Genomic DNA, 2,500 nt, shown 5'->3' on the forward strand with positions numbered 1-2,500 from the left:
AGGCTCTGTTTGCCAAAACGCGCTACCCGGACATCTTCATGAGGGAGGAGGTGGCCCTCAAGATCAACCTGCCGGAGTCCCGAGTCCAGGTAACACACGAACACAATGGTCCTAGAACCACACGTCTTCCTTTAGTGTTAGGCCTTAATTAAGCACTCTATTTGGTCATGAATGATGATTGTATAACTGCCACCCTCCAGGTCTGGTTCAAGAACCGTCGTGCCAAGTGCCGCCAGCAGCAGCAGCAGAGCACGGGCCAGTCCAAACCTCGGCCCCCGAAAAAGAAGGCCTCTCCTGCTCGTGACAACAACTCCGACGCCAGTGCCAACCCCTCCAACGGACCCTACAGCCCGCAGCCTCCTCCTCCGGGCACCGCCATCACCCCCAGCTCCAGCTCCGCGAGCGCCACGGTGTCCATCTGGAGCCCGGCCTCCATCTCCCCGCTGCCGGACCCCATGTCCGCCTCCAGCGCGCCCTGCATGCAGCGCGCCTCCGCCTACCCGATGGCCTACAGCCAGGCTCCGGCCTACAGCCAGAGCTACGCCGGCTCCTCCTCCTACTTCACCGGCCTGGACTGTAGCTCATACCTGTCCCCCATGCACCCGCAGCTGTCGGGCACCGGGGGCGCCCTGAGCCCCATCACGGCCTCCTCCATGGGGGGGCCCCTCAGCCAGTCCCCGGCCTCGCTCTCCTCCCAGGGCTACACGGCCGCCTCGCTGGGCTTCGGAGCCGTCGACTGTCTAGACTACAAGGACCAAGCTGCCTGGAAGCTCAATTTCAATGCCACGGACTGTCTGGACTACAAAGACCAGAACTCCTGGAAGTTCCAAGTCTTGTAAATGACAAGAAGGAGGTGGAGGGGAGAAATCAGAGTAGGGCGAAATAAGCCCAGATTGGTGTGTTTAGAGACCTTGGGACACAGAAATCAATTAATCATATCAGCTGAAGAACTAATCAGCTGGAGTTAAGTCTTCTAAAAAAAAATAATAATGTGTGGAAGTAAAGTGATCTGTTGAAGCTTGGCTCTGTGATTCTAACGAAGAGATGACGTGTAGTGTTCCCAAATGGCTGCGTGGGCAACATCTGCGCACTCAAAAATCTAATAATTAACAACAACCGCTTTTAATTCTGTAGCTCGGTGGTGTTTTGGGGGAAGCGGTTGTGATTTAAATTGTGGTTTAGAAACTGTTCATCTCATTCATAAATCTGCTCCCCTTGGACCAGCTGAGCTCCCGTAGCAGCCAGTGACCGCCACCTTTACGCGTAGACAACCTTGACATCATTCAGAAAGCACACGACCCGACTTCCTTCTAGACTTTGTCTTGTATTTTCTGTGATATATACATATATTTTCTTTTCTTTGCAAAGCTGCTTTTTCATCAGCGAGCTGACTTTAAAAAAAAAAAAAAAAGAAGGAAAAAAAGAAGCGTTTGAGGCCAAAACGACTCAAACCAACCTAAGGCGTGACATCTCGAGGGAGGCCGCCTCTTGCAGGAGGGAGGGTCCGGTGATTAAATACCAATGCGAAACATGTTTAGCAAGACAGAAGCTGATGATTCCCCAGTAGCCTTGTGTGATACTGACCCTCTGCGGCCCGTGTGTTGGAGCGGAGGGCCACCGGAGTGACTGCAGTACAAACCTGTTGCCTTGGTTGAAATCATTAGCAAAGAATGGCTCGTGCATTGTTAGTTTTTAATAGGATCACTTCCAGACAATTTGTGCAACAATGGTCGCATTGTGGCAGCCGAGTACTCCCCCCCCCCCCCTCACCCCCCCCCCACACACACACACACACACACACACACACACACACACACACACACACACACACACACACACACCACTCCATCTCACAGTGTTTGCATGAGAAGACCGCACCACAGAAGGAGAAGGGACTTTCCTTTGCACAGAGAGTTTGGTGCCTCTCTCGACCCCCAACCTGTAAAAGATGTGATGGGTACCACTTTATGTGTTTGATGTATCGTTTGATTTTTTTTTTTTTTTTTTGGTATTAGATTTAACACAATATTATGTTTCTTTAAAAAAAAAAAAAAAAAAAGGATAATTGTGAATTCGTTAAAGTAAAAAAAATGTGGTAATTTGTTTTGAAGTTGATATTATTATCAGTATTATTGCTATCATCATTAATATTATGTCTTCAGCTGACATGGACGTTGCTAATATACTTTTTTTTTTTTGTCCGTCGTTCATTTGTAAATATTAAAACTTGAAAATGCAATCATGTCATCAGCAACGAGTCGCTGTACGCAGGCGCTCCACCCAACAGAATCTCTCTTTTCTTCTTAATTTCTAGAAAACTGCCAACTTTTTATTTCTTTTCTGTTTATATTTTGTCTGGTTTCTTCTTCTTCTTCTTTTTTTTCAAACTCAGGGGTTTATCCAATAAAAGTACCAGTATTAGGATACAATGCTGTGTATGCTTCTTAATCATTTACTGTACTTTTCTTTTGCATTACTATAATCTTCTCTGCTTATTTTT

General features: G+C 47.6%; 1 protein-coding gene across 1 annotated transcript in view; it reads left to right on the forward strand.

Moving 5' to 3' along the window:
- LOC306742827 (homeobox protein otx5-like) overlaps positions 1-839 on the forward strand; it is a gene marked incomplete at both ends in the record, with an annotated part of 2,192 nt that extends 1,353 nt beyond the window's left edge. The window contains 2 exons of the mRNA XM_079225260.1: positions 1-89; positions 201-839. The exon at positions 1-89 is cut by the window's left edge and continues 63 nt beyond it. Of these exons, the coding sequence (XP_079081386.1) occupies positions 1-89; positions 201-839 (728 nt within the window). The remainder of the gene's footprint in view (positions 90-200) is intronic.
- Positions 840-2,500: the final 1,661 nt, after the last annotated feature.

This window comes from Taurulus bubalis, assembly GCF_910589615.1.
Source record: "Taurulus bubalis genome assembly, chromosome: 10".
In the NCBI taxonomy this organism is placed as follows: domain Eukaryota; kingdom Metazoa; phylum Chordata; class Actinopteri; order Perciformes; family Cottidae; genus Taurulus; species Taurulus bubalis.